The following is a 19,698-nucleotide window of genomic DNA, read 5'->3' on the forward strand; positions in this document are numbered from 1 at the left end:
GGAGGAGGAGAGCCGGCCGCTGATCGGCGACGAAGAAGAGGAAGAACTCATAAACGAGGCAGTGACCACCCGATCTCTATCCCTGAGTGAGCTGCGAGATATACAAAAAGATTTCAGCCGCCGTCCAGGTGAGCATATTGTCACCTGGCTGCTCCGATGCTGGGATAATGGGGCCAGTAGCCTGGAATTAGAGGGTAGGGAAGCCAAGCAGCTGGGATCCCTTTCTAGGGAAGGGGGCATTGACAAAGCGATTGGAAAAGGGACACGAATCCTCAGCCTTTGGAGACGACTCTTGTCAAGCGTGAAGGGAAGGTATCCCTTTAAGGAAGATGTCATATGTCGCCCAAGCAAGTGGACCACCATGGAGAAGGGTATCCAGTTTCTGAGAGAATTAGCTGTGCTGGAGGTGATTTATGATGACCTGAGCAATGAACAGTTATCCAAAGATCCAGATGAAGTCAAGTGCACACGACCCATGTGGCGGAAGTTTATAAGGAGCTCACCATCGTCATACGCCAACTCATTGGCAGTGATGACCTGGAAAGATGGAGAGGAACAAACAGTGGATGAATTGGCTAGTCAACTCCGGCAATACGAGGAAAGTCTTTCTTCCTCCCTCGTCTCGGCTGTGGAGAAACTGTCCGAAAAACTGTCCCGGGAGATCCAGCAACTCAGAGAGGATAGGTCCTACTCCTCACCTGTATGGACCAGTGTCTCGGCTATTAGAAGTAAGCGTTCTTTTGCACTGTGTGCGGTTGCTGCGTTATGGGCACCCTCACAGCCGAAGGAAAATATTTGGGCGACTCTGGCCAATCAGACAGGACAAGATTCCATCTGCCTGTCGATATCTTCCCCCGGTAACCCCTTTTCTACCTGCCTAGTGGGGCTTCCTTTAGATAATTGGGACTTGGGCCTGACTCCTTTCAAGGAGGCCTGCGGGGGGGGACGACACGCCACTAACAATTGGCATGGATGCCTACCACATCTTAATCACTTGCCAATAGAACCTCAGGAACTCGAGCTATTAGGGTCCATGAAAATGGATTGGTGTTTGTATTTCAATTATTCAGGGGCCAATGTTTCCCGAGCCTGGTCAGTTAACGCTACCCTGGGAATCTATAAAAATGAATCACTGTGGTGTAACCAGACAAGCAGCAATATATCTAAATCATCTAATGCACCTATAGGATTACCCAGGGGGGTCTTTTTAATATGTGGAGACCGGGCCTGGCCTGGCATTCCCTCTCATATTAAAGGTGGGCCGTGTTCGTTGGGAAGATTAACTCTACTAATGCCAAACACATCTATGATCCTAGACCACAGAAGGAGCACCCCTAAGATGCGCAGTAAGCGCAGAGCACATGCCTACACTTCACAATGTGATGATGCTGTCGACCTATGGAACCGGAACACTATAGCTGCGGTTGCAATCTTGGCTCCAGGTGTCGCAGCAGCAAAGAGTTTGGTCACATTAAATAAATTAGGATGTTGGCTAGCGAAACAATCAAATGCAACCTCTGAAGCACTAACGGGATTATTAATGGATGTAGATTCTATACGACATGCTACTTTGCAAAATAGAGCAGCGATAGATTTTTTGCTTTTAGCGCAAGGCCATGGGTGTGAAGAGTTGGAGGGAATGTGTTGTATGAACCTATCTGATCATTCGGAATCAATTCACCGCAGCATTCAGATGTTGAAGGAAGGAGTACAGAAGCTAAGAGTGGAAGACCCGTGGAATTGGTTGGATAAATTATTCGGGAAATGGGGTCTAAGCGGCTGGTTAAAAGGACTAGCCAAGCTAGGAGGGCTATGCTTAGTAATGTTCCTTTGCATCCTGGTTTGTGTGCCGCGTCTGTTACAAGGTATGCGAAAAATGATTGAAAGATCTGTTTCAGCAGTGTTTCTAGTAAAACAAAAAGGGGGAGATGTGGGGATGGGAATCTCACTAACGGACATTCCTGTTTGATTTTAATGAGCAAACACTGTACCACCTGGCATGACAAGGCACATAAGCACAAAATAACGGAGAAAGGAATGTGCAGCTGGAAGGAGAAAAACAAGATAAAGACCATGAAGGCATTTCACATGATCAGGAAGAACGGGCCAATCTGCTAGAGCATAGATGCGCGTGAACACAAGGCTATAACCTATCTGCAAGCTGCAGGTAGCGCGTGTACACTTCTGCTTGCTATAAAAGATGCTAACAAAAAGCAATAAAGGTCTTTGGTTGCCGTGAAGATTATGGAGCGGTTCATCTTGAGGGCGCTCACAAGGCATGAGCGGGACAACCAGGGGATCAGGCCCAGCCAGCACGGGTTCATGAGAGGCAGGTCCTGCTTGATCAACCTGATCTCCTTCTATGACCAGGTGACCCACCTAGTGGATGAGGGAAAGGCTGTGGATGTGGTCTACCTGGACTTCAGCAAGGCCTTTGACACCGTCTCCCACAGCATTCTCCTAGAGAAGCTGGCGGCTCACGGCTTAGACAGGTGTACTCTGCGCTGGGTCAAAAACTGGCTGGACGGCCGGGCCCAGAGAGTTGTGGTGAATGGAGTTCAATCCAGTTGGTGGCCGGTCACGAGCGGTGTTCCCCAGGGCTCAGTTTTGGGGCCGGTCTTGTTCAATATCTTTATCAATGATCTGGATGAGGGGATCGAGTGCACCCTCAGTAGGTTTGCAGACGACACCAAGTTGGGCGGGAGTGTTGATCTGCTCGAGGGTAGGAAGGCTCTGCAGAGGGACCTGGACAGGCTGGATCGATGGGCCGAGGCCCACTGTATGAGGTTCAACAAGGCCAAGTGCCGGGTCCTGCACTTGGGCCGCAACAACCCCATGCAGCGCTACAGGCTTGGGGAAGAGTGGCTGGAAAGCTGCCTGTCGGAAAAGGACCCGGGGGTGTTGGTTGACAGCCGGCTGACTATGAGCCGGCAGTGTGCCCAGGCGGCCAAGAAGGCCAATGGCATCCTGGCCTGTATCAGAAACAGTGTGGCCAGCAGGAGTAGGGAAGTGATCGTGCCCCTGTACTCGGGACTGGTGAGGCCGCACCTCAAATACTGTGTTCAGTTTTGGGCCCCTCACTACAAGAAGGACGTTGAGGTGCTGGAGCGTGTCCAGAGAAGGGCAACGAGGCTGGTGAGGGGTCTGGAGACCAAGTCTTATGAGGAGCGGCTGAGGGAACTGGGGTTGTTTAGCCTGGAGAAAAGGAGGCTGAGGGGAGACCTCATCGCTCTCTACAACTACCTGAAAGGAGGTTGTAGCGAGGTGGGTGTCGGTCTCTTCTCCCAAGTAACTAGCGATAGGACGAGAGGAAATGGCCTCAAGTTGCACCAGGGGAGGTTTAGATTGGACGTGAGGAAAAGTTTCTTTAGTGAAAGAGTGGTTAAACATTGGAACAGGCTGCCCAGGGAAGTGGTTGAGTCCCCATCCCTGGAAGTATTTAAAAGACGTGTAGATGAGTCGCTTAGGGACATGGTTTAGTGGGCATGGTGGTGTTGGGTTGATGGTTGGACTCGATGATCTTAGAGGTCTTTTCCAACCTTAATGATTCTATGATTCTAATCTTTCAGAGACTTAAGGAAGAGTCACTCTTTTCTTTTAAGAAACAAGCAGTGGTTAGAAACCTGTTGCAAAACTGGAAACATAGGTTCTGTTTCTTCCTCAAACTGAATTGGTTCAAATCCATACCTCCCGTATTTCTGTAAGGGATTGTATTTACTCAACTTCCCATGCTGTAGACAGTTCTAGATAGGTCAAGTCTCCATACTCCCTGGTAACATTGTGCTTTTGTGCATTAAAGAATGAAGCATTCATTGGGTCAGAGTAACAGAACTCTAGGAGACAGAGCTCTTTGGCTTCTTACAGCATTTTTGTTTGAGGGAAGGATCTGTTGAAATCCGATTTCTGCTCCAAAGATTGTGTTTGCATTTTGCATTAAACAGACTCTCATTAAAATGCAGAAATAATTCTTTAAGAAAGGAATAAAACTGAGGTTTCTGTGCTTTTGATAGTATACAAACACTGGAACTCTATTTTGTGAAAAGCTTGATCCTATCTTTGTGCATTGCATTAAGCATACTTGGAAAACACTTGCCATGGATATCTCCCCTAGGACTGAGAGTTCCCAGATCTTTGGGGCTTAAAGAAGGAAAAAGCTCTCCATTTTGGGCTAGATTGAGTTAGTCCTGAGTAAGCACAGACGTACAGGCACCTAAGAATCTTTAAGATCAAATAGCAAGGTCTCTCACCAAGTTCACGTGCCTCCAGATTAGACTTTTGGATAAATGACCTTAGTTGTCACATTTTAAAGCTTATGTTTAGTCACTTTTGTAAAACACTTTCAGATATAGGATGGCAAGTACTGAGTGTAATTATGAATTTTTATTCAGAAGTTAAACAATATATGTGGGATGAGGGAAAATTTACACCTGAGAAGACAAGCTTCTTTTCCTATAGGCTATAAAAATAGAGATTAAATGCTAAAGCACATACTTTAACCCCTGGAAACAAAAGCATAAAGCTTCCATTTTATTGATATCGGCTTGAACATGCTAGAAGTATGTATTAATCAAGCCTTGGATTATAACAGTGAAGTATAAATTATGTGGTTTTATGTTTCATCATCTTATAGCCATGATTCTATTGTAGTAAGCTAAATATACTTTAAACACCATACATTCCATTAGGAACTGCTACTTTGTCAAGATTTTGATCTCTCTTGAATCAATCTATAGCAGCTGTGTGTTGTTTAAAATACTGTTATTGACTCTTCTATAATTTGCTTTCTTTGAACAGCCTATGTGCAGTAACGTTTGATCAGACATAAACATATACTTTAACAACCCAAAGTAAAGTGCATGCACATTTTTATAACAGTGCACTATAAAATGTAATTATAGTTGTCTATAGAACACACAGGATGATATAAATATATAGATGTGAGATTTTTTAATGCAAGTCTATTCAAGACATCACAGATTTTTCCCTCTAACACCAGTCTCTATCATGCAAAAGCATTAATGAACCATTTAGAATAAAGATGATGCAACTTCTTTTAATAGTATATTTACTCATTCATTAACTAGCAACCATATATAAAAACACCCATAGCAAAATTAAGTAAGGAAAGCAAAACAACCTTAAGTTGTAGGTTTATAAAATATATCATAAAGAACATGTTGATTTCAACCTCTCTTAAAGGCTTTTTTTTAATTCAAAGAACAATGGATATTTAAGATTTAACTACCACAGACATTCAACAGTTCTTGACTATGGACATTAATTCACAACTGACCACTAGATTTGTGATTATTAAAAATGTAGAACAAGAAAGCATATGTGTTTGAAGTATTGCTTACTACAAAAGGTTGTAGAAGCTGTAGAAATTGATGTCTGTGCTAGGAATCCTAACCAGAGGGTTTTGAAGTCAAACTGACTTCAAAATGACCATTCTGGGCTTTAAATCAGGGTTCTAATTAAACCTGAATGGTGGACTTTACATATCAGAGCTTTTTAGCATTTTAATAGCAGAGGAGTCTTTTACTTAATAAAACTATGAGCAGTGGCTAAGGGCCTACATCTGGAAACACCTATACACTAAAAAAACTTTACTCGTGTAAGTGTATGAAGAACTGTGCATTACTCAGTGCTGTGCAATCTTCAACACTAGTTTGACTGAGAAAAGCTGACAGCTTATGGGATCCCAATATAACAAAATATCTTGGGGAAAGTTCAGTACTTTGTTGGGCAAGTGGGTAAGTTCAGTACAAGTTGGGCAAGTTCAGTACTTTGCATTAAAGATAGTTGTGAGGTAGCAAAAGATATGGTATTTCTACACTTGTGATTAATATTACTGTGTAAGAATTCAGGTGAATAATCACATTTTGTATTTACTTTACAAAGCAGAGATGTCAGTGATGAAAATGAAAAATGGGTTTGCTCACAAAATCCTTTGTCTCTAGACCATAGCTATAAGTAGCTCACTAGGTTGAAAATGGTAATGCAGGGTAGCGTGTCCTATTTTTCCATGCTTGCAGTGAAGATACAATATGGAAAGTCATCCTTGATAATTACTAATGCACCATACAGACACAATTACACCACGTACTGCATAAAGGAATCACTTGTGGTCTGCCTCCAATACAAGTAGTATTGGCAGTAGGGGGCCAACATGCAAGAAGGCAAAATGCTTTACAAGGAGGAAGGAGACTAGAAGAGTTGATCTACCCAAATACAAGGACCTTGATTCTTTTTGGAGTGATTTAAGTCCCCTTCCATCAATTATAGTCCTTTGTCTCCAGAGCCTTATCACAAGCAGCATTACAGGAACTGAACAAAACAATACTGAGGCCCAAATAACCCTGTGAACTGTGCTGACATTTCCTCATCCTGTTGCTTGTTGCTGTGTTTGACCAGGTTATTCAGATTTAAAAAAAAAAAAACAAAACACTCCATACAGAACAACAACAAACGTTCCTGTTTTAAATAACATGCTCAACCCTTCCTGGTGTCTTTTCTCCCTTCTAGTATTACTGATACCTCACAGTATGATGATAATGATGATGTGATATAAAAACCTCAGTAGCACAAAACAAGATGGACTTTCTTTAAAATGACAGCTTTCCAAATGAAAAGTTTATGCTTTGCAAAGTTCTCAGCAGATTTATTTTTAAGTTAATTAGATCCTTCCTATTTGCATTCCCCCTACCCCCTTGCCCAAATGTATGTTTTGGATAAATGGTGAATTACAATTAAGAAACGTAACTCTCGTATTTCAAGAAGTGTTCCACAGCTAAAAAGGGGGGGGGGCAGATTTAGACTAGATGTAAGGAAGAAATTTTTTACGCTGAGGGTGGTGAAACACTGGAACAGGTTGCCCAGAGAGGTGGTGGATGCCCCATCCCTGGAAACATTCCAGGTCAGGTTGGACGGGGCTCTGAGCAACCTGATCTAGTTGAAGATGTCCCTGCCCACGGCAGGGGGGTTGGACTAGATGACCTTTAGAGGTCCCTTCCAACCCAAACTATTCTATGATTCTATGATTTCTCAGTAAAATAAATCAGCTGTCTACTCATTCACTTTTACTACTCAGAATTAGAGTAATTTTTTTTCTTAGTGATATGTGAAGTTTTGAGGGTACAATTGAAAGTGTGAAATCAATCAAAAGCATCTATTTTTTTTTCATTCATTCACACTAGATATATAACATTAATGGTATTTCTTAAAAGGACATTGCAACCATTGCTCATCTGAAAAGAAATTTAAAAACGTGGAAAGTCAGAAAAAAGGACCTTACGAAAGTCAGCTATTTTTGACAGTAAGACAGCTTCTGTGAAACAAAGCCTTGTCTTTCAGAAATTGCTTACGATCTATGAGAAAAAAAATATATCCTTGGGCTAAAATGTTTATTGGCACCTAGAAGTCTGAAGAGAGCAAGTCAGGCCTGTGGTTTTTTGAGGGCACTTTATCATCACCTGCATTCTCAGAGATTTGTGAATGAATAGAGCTGTATTACTCAGCTTTCTATTCCATGCCTATTACTCTCCATTTTCCTTGGCAAGACTGAGAGCCAAGCTATTTTTAGTTAGGCAGTTTTCTATTTTTAGACAAATAACAGTTAAGAAACATTTGTTAGGAAAAAAAAAAAGAAAAACACGAGGGGGAAGGAATGAAGCTTCCCATCTCATATTGTGAAGTAAGCCCTTCAACCTCTAACTCCAGGCGTTTCAGCTGCTTCTAATCTTGGAAAAATAAAGAAAATTAAGAGTTCAAGGATTTTAAAATAAACCTACCCTCTGGCAAACAGACTAAAATGCAACAAGCTGTTACTATGTGAAACAGTGACTTCAAAACCAAAGAACATTCTCCAATGGGATTGGGATAAAACTTTGGAGCTATTAAGTTATAAGAATGTTATACAGACATGTAAGATTTTTCCAGCTTCCCACCAGATATATAATTTTTGGAGAAAGAAACAGTCATCTGTGAAATAGATCTAGCTCTAAGAAATACATATTTAAGTTCCCAGTCTGACAAAGGAAGGAATCATGAGTAGAGTTTGAAACACACTTATATTCTGCACATATTCTTCACCTTTGTTCTCACAGTATTTTTATAACAATCTGGTCCAAACATTTTCTAAGATATTAAAGTATTTTAAAAATTATTACTAAGAACAGAAGAATAAAAAAAATAAAGTGGGACCCTGACCAATAGTAAGGATTGATCCTCAATCAATATAAACCAGGAAGTCAAGAACTTCCTCAAAATATACCCAAAAGCAGCTTTTGCTCTAAGTGCAGATGAACTGAATTTGTATCCATTCAACTTTTCTCTGTCCCTATTCTCTTCTTCCAGATCATGGAAAAATAAGCTATCAGGTGAGCTACTTCACTTTCATTTGAGACACATTAAGATTACAAAATATGTTTTATGCCAACCAAATCCTTGTTGAAAATAAATCATAGTAAAAAACTGGCCCTTTTTGGAGAGAGAACAAAACAAAGCAATTCATTATGCAACTTTCCCTTAGCTGTATTTTTCACATACCGGATTAATTTGAAATATTTTCAAAATAAAAAATGGTGTCAAAATTTGATCATCTACTTTTCTTCTTATAGGCTGTAAGGCACAAAAAGTCTATCAGTTAGGTGCACAACAGCAGGATGCTGTAGATTTATCAAGGAGACCTTAAAAAACAGTCTGTGGATAAAAAGACAGAGTCAAAATCTCATGTGAATAAGTGGGAGGAAAGGAATAAATTGTTATCTACTGGATATAGTAATGTGACTAATTTGTACAGTCCCACTGACAGGGACAGCAGTCTCATTGAGGGACTACTTTAGACAGAACAGAATTGCCTTCCACAATTTTCCAGCTTTGAAGTTTTTTTTGAGGTCTTGTAATAGCCAATATTTACTTAAAGCCCACATTTATGGAATAATGAGATTACTTAAGAACATCAGCTTTTGTTTTAAAATGTGTATTTCTAAATTATTTGCTTGAAAAAATGAAATTAAGATTGATGAAATGGAGAGTTTTAAAAATATTTCTGAAAATGGGATTTCCTCCCTCCCCCCAAAGATCTTTTTCTACTAACCATGGTTAGGAAAAATATAGAAAAAGTCCACATGAGGATATTAGGTTACAAACACATCTTCTAAAGGCTCAAAACTCAGAAGACAAACAAAGAAAGACCAAAGGAATATTACAGAAATCCTCAAGATCTTGAAGCCAATACTATGATTCTGTCATATATGAGGTTAGCAATAATGGTTTGGCTAATATTTAGTAAAAATGAAACAGGAAACAAACATTTAAAAAGCCTAAATCATCATCCAAACAAAAGTCTTTGGCATGTTGATCCTGGCCAATCATCCCCTGTCTGTGGAAACTGATAACAGTAGCTTTTTGTTTAGCAAGCTGGTCTCCAACCAATTTACAAAGGAAATCAGTATCGCTTTCCCTATTTTACAGACAAGGAAACAAGCATTAGGAGGAGATGTGACTTGTCCAAGGTCACACAACAGCATTTGGCAAAGCTATTAATAAAATCTAAGTCTCATGAGTCCTAGTCCAGGGCACTATCTGATAGACTGTACTGTCTTCAGGTCATGCTGAATAACCTTTCTTACATACAGGCTTACTTTCTGTAATGTCCCAGATCTTCAGCCCATGGTATTTGAAATAATTCTGCTGATTTTAACAGCTGAAGAGCTGGCTTGATGTGCATTTCACAGCTTGTTTATATGCAGTATTATGACTGTATATATGATTTATATGCAGAAAAAGAAAAGAAACTGGGGTCATGGAGGAGTTCTTGTAAGACAACTGCAGAGATTATAGACAGATGTGCGTGTATGCATGCAAAGTAGCAGTTTTAAGGACTGGACTTTCTAAAATTCAGAGAAGATCTGCTGGGTGATCATCACTGAAACAGATTTATACATATAATGAAGCTGTTAGGAAAGAGAAAAGTGGAGGAAGTTCACGTTTTTCCTTTTTTTTCCCTACAAGCAATTAGCAGTATGGCAGACAGGAACTAAGGAGGTGGATGTGTGTGTGCCAAAAAACCCCTCATCACTAGGATAATCAGAAATATATACCCATAAATTGGATAAGACCAAAATAGCTTTGCTTGACTTGCAATGATACAAGTATTAAAATTAATTTTAAGTCATTTTCCCTTGAAAAAAGAGTGTAATACTTATTAGATGTATGATACTTGGTGTCTTCTGCAACTTCAAATAATAAATTGTGGCCTGAAGGCTCATTCCTTCAGAAATGCTAAATATAATTAAGCTCAGTAAATAAACTGAAAATGCCTGATTAACAATTTTAACTAAACCTATATGAAAATTCATGTAATCTTTACATTTGAATAGCAGTGGTTTAATTTGAAAGTAATTAACTACATATTAGGGATCTACAGTTTTGATTTTCTTTAAATATAGATTGTTCAAAGAAGTTATACCACATTCTAATGACCACAGTAAAAAAAAAGTAACTAAATAGTTAATATTATGCAGAATGTGAACGGAAATTGGATTCTAAATTAAAGACCTTTATATGGTTGACAGTTGTTTTTCAAATTTTTATAAGGCCACCTAAAAAAATTTTCTTTTGTTGATTCTGTGCAGAAATCTGTGAGCACAGCTATGCCCTTTTCTTCTGCTGAAATATAGTTATATAGTTAAAAGCCATTTAGTTGAAAATGATCAGATTTAATAACACTGATCCTCAGCTGCTGTTGATTGCTCTGGAAGAACAAGATTAAAAACTTGTAAGTGTGAAATGTAGCTGTCTGAAAGCAGAAAAAACAGACTCCTTACAAGGAAAATATGTGTAATGTAGTCAGTTTAACTGATCCATTTAAATATTTAAATCATAGAATCATAGAATAGTTTGGGTTGGAAGGGACCTTTAAAGGTCATCTAGTCCAACCCCCCTGCCGTGGGCAGGGACATCTTCAGTAGCAGATTTATATTCAGTACCTAAAAATATATCCAGACTACAAGAGCCAAGCCATCTCTCAGACTGCATACTTTTGTGGGCTTTATTTCCCTATTATACTAGTCATTGTGATGTTAATTATCAAGTAAAGGCATGATAATTACATGTCTTTTTTGCTAATATGACTCTTGTTCAAAACCTACACCCTGCACAAGTACTCCTTTAATCCTGAAACAGTACTGGCTTTGGTGTGTGTATTCGGAGTCTTGTGGAAGACATTGTATTCAGGGAGTTAGTGATCTTGAGCAGCCCATGTCTGCTCTATTGGGCCTTATACTTAAGGCTTGAGTAGCCCGTATGTTAGCATGAGTAGCTGCTGTAAGGAAACCTGCTGGAATGCCCTGTGTCGGCCTGTGCTGTGCGCTGGTGGGTGTTATGACAGAGATAACATTCCAACCTGTCAGGAGAAGATATATGATTATGTTTGCTACACAAAATAAAAGGCACCATGGCATGGGAGAGAGGAGGAACCTCTCCACAGATGGGATTTGTGCAGCGTACTGGGGGAAAAAAAATCCATCCAGGGTCTGTACGATGCTTCATGAAAGCAAGGTTCTCAGTATCTGAAGGGACTTAAAATTTAATCACTATCTATATTCCTCTTTGTACTCTATCTCATTAAAACAGCTATTTTATTAAGCCATTTGTTGTCGTGCTTTTCTTATTGAGATATGGAAATAACCCTGAAATCTATCTCTCTCCCCCCCTCCCCACCCTGGTGCAGAACAGTGTGACTTAAGTATTTTGCATTACAGGCAGAATACTGAAAGCTGTAACAAAAAAATAATCAAATGACTTCATTCAGATTTGACAACACATATGGAAAAAAACATATAAAATGCACTTCATTTGACCTTTTCTGCTTATTGTTAATTACTCAAATAATATTAATTTCAGTTACCTACTTTTATTTGGCTGCTTTTACAGGAGTGAAAAGAAAAGGGATGCCCACTGAATTTTGAGTGTACAGAACATGGGCTACCAGAGGTAACAGGGCTAAACATATTAGTAGCATTTATGAGCAAATTCTCATTGATTTCTATATCTTTAAGACAGGACCTCATCCTTCCAATACTTTTTAAAATTATACCATTAGATGCCTAATCTTAGGTGCTTTGAAACAATTTTAAAATATTGCTCAGTGTTTTGCTATTACAAGATCTTAATTGAGTACCTCTGTCTCAGAGCAAAGTCAGAAAAAGAATCCTCACAAAATACAAAATCTTACCTCAACAATATCCAAATTTGTTCGACTCTCATGTAGCTCGTTGTACTCCGTATATTTCAGCAACACTTTGTCCATATCAGTGCTGGCATACTGAAACAGTTTGTTGGTGCTGTTGAAGATGATGAGAGCAATCTCACAGTCACATAAGACACTAAGCTCATAAGCCTTCTTCATTAACCCAAATTTCCTCTTTGTAAATGTCACCTGGAAAAAAAAAAAAGAAAAAAGGTCCACATAACATGTGACTGCTGTAGTCTTTGAGTTGAACAACTTTAGAAGAGTATAAATAAATAAAGATCCAAAATAGAATATAAGTATCCATGTGGATGTGTTATGTAACTGAGGAAATATATGTAATTCTCATTGCACAAAACTCAAGCTACAAGTAAATAGTATGGGACATAGTAGCACTATGTAGTGTTTATGCTACTTTTGCCGTTCTTAAACACTCTGTTTACACTGCATACATCTTTCCCATCAATATTTTAAAACTGCACCTCAGTGTAAAAGAGATACGGTGTTCATATAAAAACACAATAGTTTTGAAGAAATATCTCGATGTACTGGATCTGGCTGGGATGGAGTTAACTTTCTTCATAGCAGCCTGTATGGTGCTGTGCTTTGCATTTGTGGCTAAAACAGTGTTGATAACACACCAATGTTTTGGCTATTGCTGAACAGTGCTTGCACAGCGTTAAGGCTTTCTCTCTTCTCCCCCTACCCTGAGCCAGTAGGCTGGGGGTGGACAAGCGGTTGGGAGAGGACGCAGCCAAGACAGCTGATCCAAAATGACTAAAGGGATATTCCATACTGTATGACATTGTGCTCAGCAACAAAAGCTCAGGGAAAGGAAGAGGAAGCGGGGACATTCATGGTTACGGCATTTGTCTTCCCAAGTAACTGTTATGCATTCTGAGGCCCTGCTTCCCAGGAAGTGGCTGGACATCTGCCTGCCAATGGGAAATAGTGAATGAATTCCTCTTTTTGCTTTGCTTGCGCTTGCAGTTTTTACTTTTTTTATTAAACTGTCGTTATCTTGACCCACGAGTCTTTTCCCCTTCCTTCTATTTTTCTCCCCATCCCACAGGAGAGGGAGTGAATGGCTGTGTGGGTATTTGGCTGCTGGCTGGGGTCAATCCACCACACTAGTGTGGGTAATTCAAATACATCTTATTTAACACTCAAGTTCTCATGTGAGAAATGAGAAATAAAGCAAGAATGAAGAATAAACACTAGATGGCCAGCAACAAATATCGTCTTTGAAATAAGGTCTTACCATGTCAAAGTAGATGCTTAGAAATATGAACTGTCATTTTTTTAGTACATGACTCTGGTCATATTATATAGGTAAAAATAGGGATGTGCTTAGAAATTCTCAGTAAATCAACTATTGCCCTAAAACTTCATGCAAAACCTAAGCAGTATGTACATAACTATCATTTTCCAAAGGGATTGTTTTGACAAAGACCTGCACATCAAATAAATTTCGGGTTTTTTTAATTTCTGCACTAGCTTACAAGTTCCAATAAGATATGTAGCTTAGAGTAAGAAAACAGCATGAGATGTTTAAGCTAATTGTATGATTGAATTTGTTTCTTCTTCTTCTGTTTCTTCCTATATGCAATTTCCACTAAGTGTATACAATGACTGTGGGGTTTTTACATCTTTTTTCTTCTCCAGCAATTTTCAGTGACAAGATTTTTAAAGAAAAAAATATGGCTTTTCTAAGTATATTATTAATCAAATGTAACATATAGTGAAGGTATTCAATATGGCAAGGACAGGTAGTCAGCCAAGTTGTCTAATCTCACACTTGTTGCTATCAGTTCCTTAGTAGTCTTAAGTAGTAGTACCTCTGCACTTGGTTTAGTACTGAGATAAGAAGATTCCTCTGTACATGATTCATATGGCTGCTGTTTTATCTTGTCACATTCCTAATGCACGTTAATGCTAACTACAACCCCAGCCTACTTTAGAATCCCAACAGGTCATGCCATGGAAAATGTGATCTTTAAGTATTGCTAATCCCTACTTGCTAGTCCATCTCAAAGAAGATGAGGGTCTGTGCCGATACTCTGTACATTTATTCACCAAAAACTATACTAAATGTTATTGCACTTATTGCCATTTCAATCTCTTTAGCCTCTCTGTCAACATACTGTTAAGAAAAGATGAATTACCATTAAATACAATTATTCAAGCATTTTAAAAAACACTTTCCACAGCATTGGTCTGAAGTTTACATAACTGATAGTAAATTCTATCTAAATTGGTCTGTCTCAATGGCTTTTGGTATTTGGAATGAATAATGAGATAGGTAACAAAACTTCATGCAAATTCTGAAAAAAATATACTAGTCTTTCAAATACTTTAATAATTTTGCTGATTGCAGAAAATTGCAATGCATTTGTTCAGAAACGCATTTATATATTTATAGCATGTTTTAGAAAAAGTTAAACACTACTAACAACATATTTTTATGCATCTCAAACACTTTTCAATAAACTTTTTGATCACAGTGCTGTAGGTGGAGTATCTGTATACAGTATGGTTTCTGTTGCACAGAAACCTCGGAATTTAGCATGTTACAGCTTCTTACGATCAAAGCACACTCCAGTACAGAAATATCTTTAAAGCCATTAGGTGCTCCTGAACATTTAGAGTAACCACACAGCTGTGCTGCATAGCTCATACTTATTCCATAATACTTATCATCAAAATGATAGTGGTTAGAGTTCCTTTTTGTGGAAAATGCAAAAAGGACAACGGATAAACTAGATCTTTCTTTCTTTCTTTCTTTAAAACATAATCTTGATTTCTCTGAATTCAGTTTGCTGTTAACTCCTTGATCTTTCTAACATTTTCCAAATCTATCAGATGTTTTCTGCCACTGCTCCTAAATGCATGAAAAACAATTTTATCTACTACCGTTTCCTTGGTGACCTGGTATATTATTTTTCTTTTTAAATATGCCACTCATTGACAGGTTGCACTTTAGAGCTTTTACATGTAAAAGTAATAATGTATTTTTATATTTTATATTTATGTAAATCTATCATGCTTTTACAATAGCTTATAGTAGGGGTGAACTTGTATTTTCAAATGTATGTATGTAATTTCAGGAAAGATTAAGAACACTTTTCAAGCTCTTTAAAAACAAATTATCTTTTGGCATAATCTCTTTTATATGGCGACATAAGGAAGATGAATATACTTCTCTTCCATACTCTAAAATACTTAGGTGAGTAATATAAGTAAACAGCCTCTTTGTTATTTAACTTTTTTTTGGTTTCAATTTGTTATATGAACCATATTCACCTAAACTAAAAATATCAAATAAATATTGTCTAAGGTAACAGAAAATATTCTAGTAATGCAGAAATCTCACTGAGTGGTAAAGATTAGCATAAATGTTTAAAAACATTTAGCCTCCTTTGTCTAGGCAGCTTGAAACCTACACTTAGGAAGCTTTGACTGCACTTTAAAAATTGTACTGACTCAGTGCTGAGAATGAACAAGACACACAGTCCACATGAATACAAGCTTTTGAGTAGCTGTAGCCAGAGCACCAAAAAATCTGGACTTACTATCATATACTGCATTCAAATTACTCAGTCATGATAGAATCATATATCACAGACAATCTGTCATTTTTTTCAGGACAGTGTCTTTGGGAGGAAGAATCTTAATAACATAAAGAGCACTAGAGAAACTGAAAGAAAACATATGGACAATAAGCCAATTCATCAATATATTTAAAAAGGACAGCTAAAAAATGCATGCATTTCAATGATATCTGTTTAATATTTAACTTTTCAGCAGCAAGAATCAAATCACTACATGGTTCTTCTCTGTCAAACTTAGTCAAGATATGATTAATTATACCTGCTGTCTAAACCACTGCTAATTTGTAGGTCTTTTTCTGTTAAAAAAATTTCTGCTTTTCAGGAAGAAGGTAGGCAATTTATGAAGTACTTCTCTTTTGGACTAGGATAATATTTTATAATGATAGTGTGAGAATTGGGGGTAATGAAAGCAGAGTAGAGGGAGGAAGCGGAAGAGATAAGAGGCCAGTATTCAACTGTCTTTAAAACTTCTCTAAGCATGTACATAGAAAACGAAAGGTATAAAACAGTAACATAGTTCCTAAATACTTTTATGAGGCTTTTTATGCATAGTTTTATATCTATTGCAAAAAAAGCACTGCGCAGAGAGTACCACATTTACCCCTGAAACATATCAAAAAATAACCTAATTCCATCCCTGCGTATGAAATCTGTAAGAAAAAAACCCCACTAGTCTACTACTATTTGATAAATGCTATAGTTCTTTTATTAATTTAAAGGTTATTTTTCAAAACTTAAGAGCCAAACTGTCTTTGTAATGGGAATGATGGTACCTCGAAGATCAGGTTCCTAAAGCCCACAGCATTTTTGTATGGTAAGAAGTATAAATGCTGATGAATATATAGGCTGTGAGCAAATCAGGTGCTTATTTCAAGTATTAGGAAAACTAAACAAAAAACAGTGATGAGTCAGTTTCTACCTTCACTGATATAAATCAAGGTTAGCTTTTTGTGCATTTTTGAATGAAACTGGCTAAAGGTGAAACCCACTGAATGTGCTAAAGGAAAGGCATTGACAAAAGAGGATTGTCAAAAGGATGTTTTTTCACTTCAACTCTGGCTCTTCTTCAAGATCATGGAAAGACCACTCAACTAGCTCTTCATGCCTAAAGCTACAAGAGTCTTGCTGGGGGATGGTTTATGGACTACCCATTGCAATGTCTATGAATGGGGCTGTAGACAGCCAGAATGCAGGTGTATATGAGCACACACTGCAATATGCTCCATTTAGGTGGTAGTTTGGTCCAGAGCCAGACTTTGATTTGTAGTAAGTAATACTTATTACTAATACACTAGGAGACAATGTTACTTGGTTTTGAGTGTAGATCCTTTCACATGCTGAAATTTAAATGTGTGTGCATATGTGAATGCGTCCACCAATTTTTCAACCCAAATGCTTTACTAGAAAATGGTGATAGTAGCCACTGGCAATAGTCTTTATTTAGTTAAATTTATAACAAAAATGTTGTGCTCCTTACAGATGTTAATACATCAGTGGAGGAACAGAACCAGACATAAATACTGCTATTTGACTAATACAGCCTTCAGGACTCTTTATTTATCTTTGCAGCAATGTAACTGTCCTGGTTTCGGCTGGGACAGAGTTAATTTTCTTCCTAGTAGCTGGTATAGTGCTGTGTTTTGGATTTAGGATGGGAATAATGTTGATAACACACTGATGTTTTAGTTGTTGCTAAGCAGTGCTTATACTAGTCAAGGACTTTTCAGCTTCTCATGCCCTGCCAGCAAGAAGCTGGGAGGGGGCACAGCCAGGACAGTTGACCCAAACTGGCCAAAGGGCTATTCTATGTCATGCTCAGTATATAAACTGGGGGGGAGGTTGGCCGGGGGGGCACGGCCGCTGCTCGGGAACTGGCTGGGCATCGATCAGCAGGTGGTGAGCAATTGCATTGTGCATCACTTGTTTTGTATATTCTTTTACCATTATTATTATTTTCCCTTCCTTTTCTATCCTATTAAACTGTCTTTATCTCAACCCATGAATTTTACTTTTTTTTTCTCTCTGATTCTCTCCCCCATCCCACTGGGTGGGGGGGTGGGGGGAGTGACTGAATGGCTGTGTGGTGTTTAGCTGCCTGCCGGGTTAAACCACAACAGTAACCTTTCTTTCTGTCTGTATTTTTTTGGGTGGGAGATTGGTCTGTTTTTTGAGGGGTTTTTGTTTTGGTTTGTTTTTAATTAAGCTCCTTCTCATCCTTTATTCTGAAATCTCACAGATTCTGAGACACTGATTTTGGACAAATGACCCATAATAGTAGTGGCACTATGAGTACTCCATATTTGTTACTGAAAATCACAGCGTATATGCTTAGATTTCCTGTTTTGAAAGTAGCAGTCCTGTGCTCTTTCAAGCAATTCAATCCAGTCAGTGGCAAAATATCAGTTTTTCCCTTATTTCTTCCTATCCTAATTATAAATATATTTAGTTGCTGATGTAGGAAAAAGAGAGAAACAGGGAATTTGCACGTAATCCTTCCCATTATGTGTGAGTGACTAGGGAAAACAGGGCCTACTGATTGTCCTGGTTTCGGCAGGCATAGAGTTAATTTCCTTCCTAGTAGCTGGTACAGTGCTGTGTTTTGGATTTAGGGTGAGAACAAAGTTGATAACTCACCAATGTTTTAGTTGTTGCTAGGTAGTGCTTACACTAGTCAAGGACTTTTCAGTTTCCCATGCTCTACCGACTGAGAAGGCTGGGGGTGCACAAGAAGCTGGGAGGGGGCACAGCCAGGACAGCTGACCCCAACTGACCAAAGGGATATTCCATACCATGTGACGTCATGCTCAGCATATAAAGCTGGGGAAAGAAGAAGGAGAGGGGGGGACGTTCGGAGTGATGGTGTTTGTCTTCCCAAGTAACCATTATGCGTGATGGAGCCCTGCTTTCCTGGAGATGGCTGAACACCTGCCTGCCGATGGGAAGTAGTGAATGAATTCCTTGTTTTGCTTTGCTTGCGTGTGCAGCTTTTGCTTTACCTATTAAACTGTCTTTATCTCAACCCACGAGTTTTCTCACTTTTACCTTTCCGATTCTCTCCCCAATACCACTGTGGGGGGAGTGAGTGAGCAGCTGTGTGGTGCTTAGTTGCCGGCTGAGGTTAAACCACGACACTGATACATCAAAGTATCTGATACATACACTGCCTGGTCAAGAAGAAATATTCTGTTTGTCCTTATTCCATTTGAGATATCTAAATTTCTGACACAGAGCCCAGAGTAGGCATGGTAGATACAAGATATTTGGCAAGTAGGAAGTACCACGTGAGCAATATACCTACCTTTAAATATAATAAAATCAAGTTGGCCATATATAAATCAAGGGACTTTTGGCTAACGTGGCACTGCCAGGCACGTAATCCTATCATATGTTGAAACCCCAATAACTACTAGAAGGGACCAGCTCTTGTCATATTCCTTCTTCCACTTCCTCGTATTTGATTTTGTTTAGATCTGTTTGTCATATGAAGCGGCTTGGCTGCAAAAATCTTTACAGTAACCCTCAGTGTGATTGGGAAGCAGTACCAGTGGAGGATTCACTCTAGACAAATCTTCCTTTACACAGTGGCTGGGCATGTCATATTGGACTGGAAACATCACACCCATTTTTAAAAAGGGTAAAAAGGAGGACCCTGGGAACTACCAGCCAGTCAGCCTCACCTCCGTGCCCAGTAAGATCATGGAACAGATCCTCCTGGAAGACATGTCGAAACATATGGAAGACAGTGAGGTCATTAGGGACACCAACATGGCTTCACCAAGGGCAAATTGTGCCTAACTAATCTGGTGGCCTTCTATGATAGAGGGACTGCATCAG

General features: G+C 38.9%; 1 protein-coding gene across 1 annotated transcript in view; it reads right to left on the reverse strand.

Annotated features, from left to right (window-relative positions):
• LOC143171960 (myocyte-specific enhancer factor 2C-like) overlaps positions 1 to 19,698 on the reverse strand; it is a 206,023-nt gene that overhangs the window by 90,643 nt on the left and 95,682 nt on the right. Inside the window, exon 8 of the mRNA XM_076361146.1 lies at positions 12,239 to 12,442. Coding sequence (XP_076217261.1) covers positions 12,239 to 12,412 — 174 coding nt within the window. The 5' untranslated portion in view covers positions 12,413 to 12,442. The remainder of the gene's footprint in view (positions 1 to 12,238; positions 12,443 to 19,698) is intronic.

The sequence above is a fragment of the Aptenodytes patagonicus genome, chromosome W (genome assembly GCF_965638725.1).
Source record: "Aptenodytes patagonicus chromosome W, bAptPat1.pri.cur, whole genome shotgun sequence".
NCBI lineage: Eukaryota > Metazoa > Chordata > Aves > Sphenisciformes > Spheniscidae > Aptenodytes > Aptenodytes patagonicus.